Here is a 903-nt window from a genome sequence, read left to right as displayed (position 1 = left end):
ATTTCATAAATTTCATAATTTAAAAGTTTAGTGCAGAAGTATCGAATCGGTATCGATATCGACGATACTGCCTTGAAAAATATCGGTATCGTATTGAAAACAAAATAAGTGCTATCGCCCATCCCTAATTGCGATCACTGGTATGTAGATGAAATATACAATGCAACTTTTACCTCTAACTCTACAGGAAAAAAAATGTTTTTCAGTATGACTTATAGCGTGCTATTGACAGGTGAAGATCTGGTTCCAGAACCGGCGTGCTAAAGAGAGGAAAGTCAATAAAAAGAAAATGCAACAGCCGGCATCCACAACCACATCAACCCCACCTGGTTCAGCTCTGCCAGGCAATGTTCCCATGGTGACAAGCAGCAGCGGTGGCCTGGTATCACCATCTATGCCAATGACTATCAAAGAAGAGTACTGAAGATGTGCAGACTTTGACTGTTAGCTGTTTTTATACAGAGCCCTTTCACACTTTTACACACTTTCAAATCAACTCATCAATGAAAACACAACAACCGTGATAAAGACTGTGGAAAAATATGAATGAAAAGTAGTCATCAACCACTGAAAAGTAATGCAGCAACATTCTAAGATGAATCTGTTGTGTAATATTCCTCTGGTCATGTCAGATTCTTTATTCTAGTACTTTATTACTGTTGTTTTTTTGCTCATCACTGTAAACTTTCATATGTGACCCCCAGAGTTAAATCAACTCTGCTCAGAGTACCTATTGTCCCAATCTACAGAGTGTTAAAGTAATACTGAAGCCGAGTTACCACTGTTCAGGATTATGTGATACGTTTTCATGTCTAAAAGCCTGAACAGTAGTTGTTCATCTTCAACATTGTTAACAGCTGGTTTTCTTTAATAATGCTCACTTATCAATTAATAAATTATTTA

The 903-nt window shown here is 37.1% G+C and overlaps 1 protein-coding gene across 1 annotated transcript in view; it reads left to right on the top strand.

Moving 5' to 3' along the window:
- Positions 1-514, top strand: part of LOC107695094 (homeobox protein CDX-1-like) — a 4,541-nt gene extending 4,027 nt beyond the window's left edge. Inside the window, exon 3 of the mRNA XM_016494901.1 lies at positions 233-514. Within this exon, the coding sequence (XP_016350387.1) occupies positions 233-424 (192 nt within the window). The 3' untranslated portion in view covers positions 425-514. The remainder of the gene's footprint in view (positions 1-232) is intronic.
- Positions 515-903: the final 389 nt, after the last annotated feature.

The sequence above is a fragment of the Sinocyclocheilus anshuiensis genome, unplaced genomic scaffold (genome assembly GCF_001515605.1).
Source record: "Sinocyclocheilus anshuiensis isolate Anshui unplaced genomic scaffold, SAMN03320099.WGS_v1.1 scaffold506, whole genome shotgun sequence".
Lineage (NCBI taxonomy): Eukaryota > Metazoa > Chordata > Actinopteri > Cypriniformes > Cyprinidae > Sinocyclocheilus > Sinocyclocheilus anshuiensis.
This window is presented reverse-complemented; position numbering and strand designations above follow the sequence as displayed.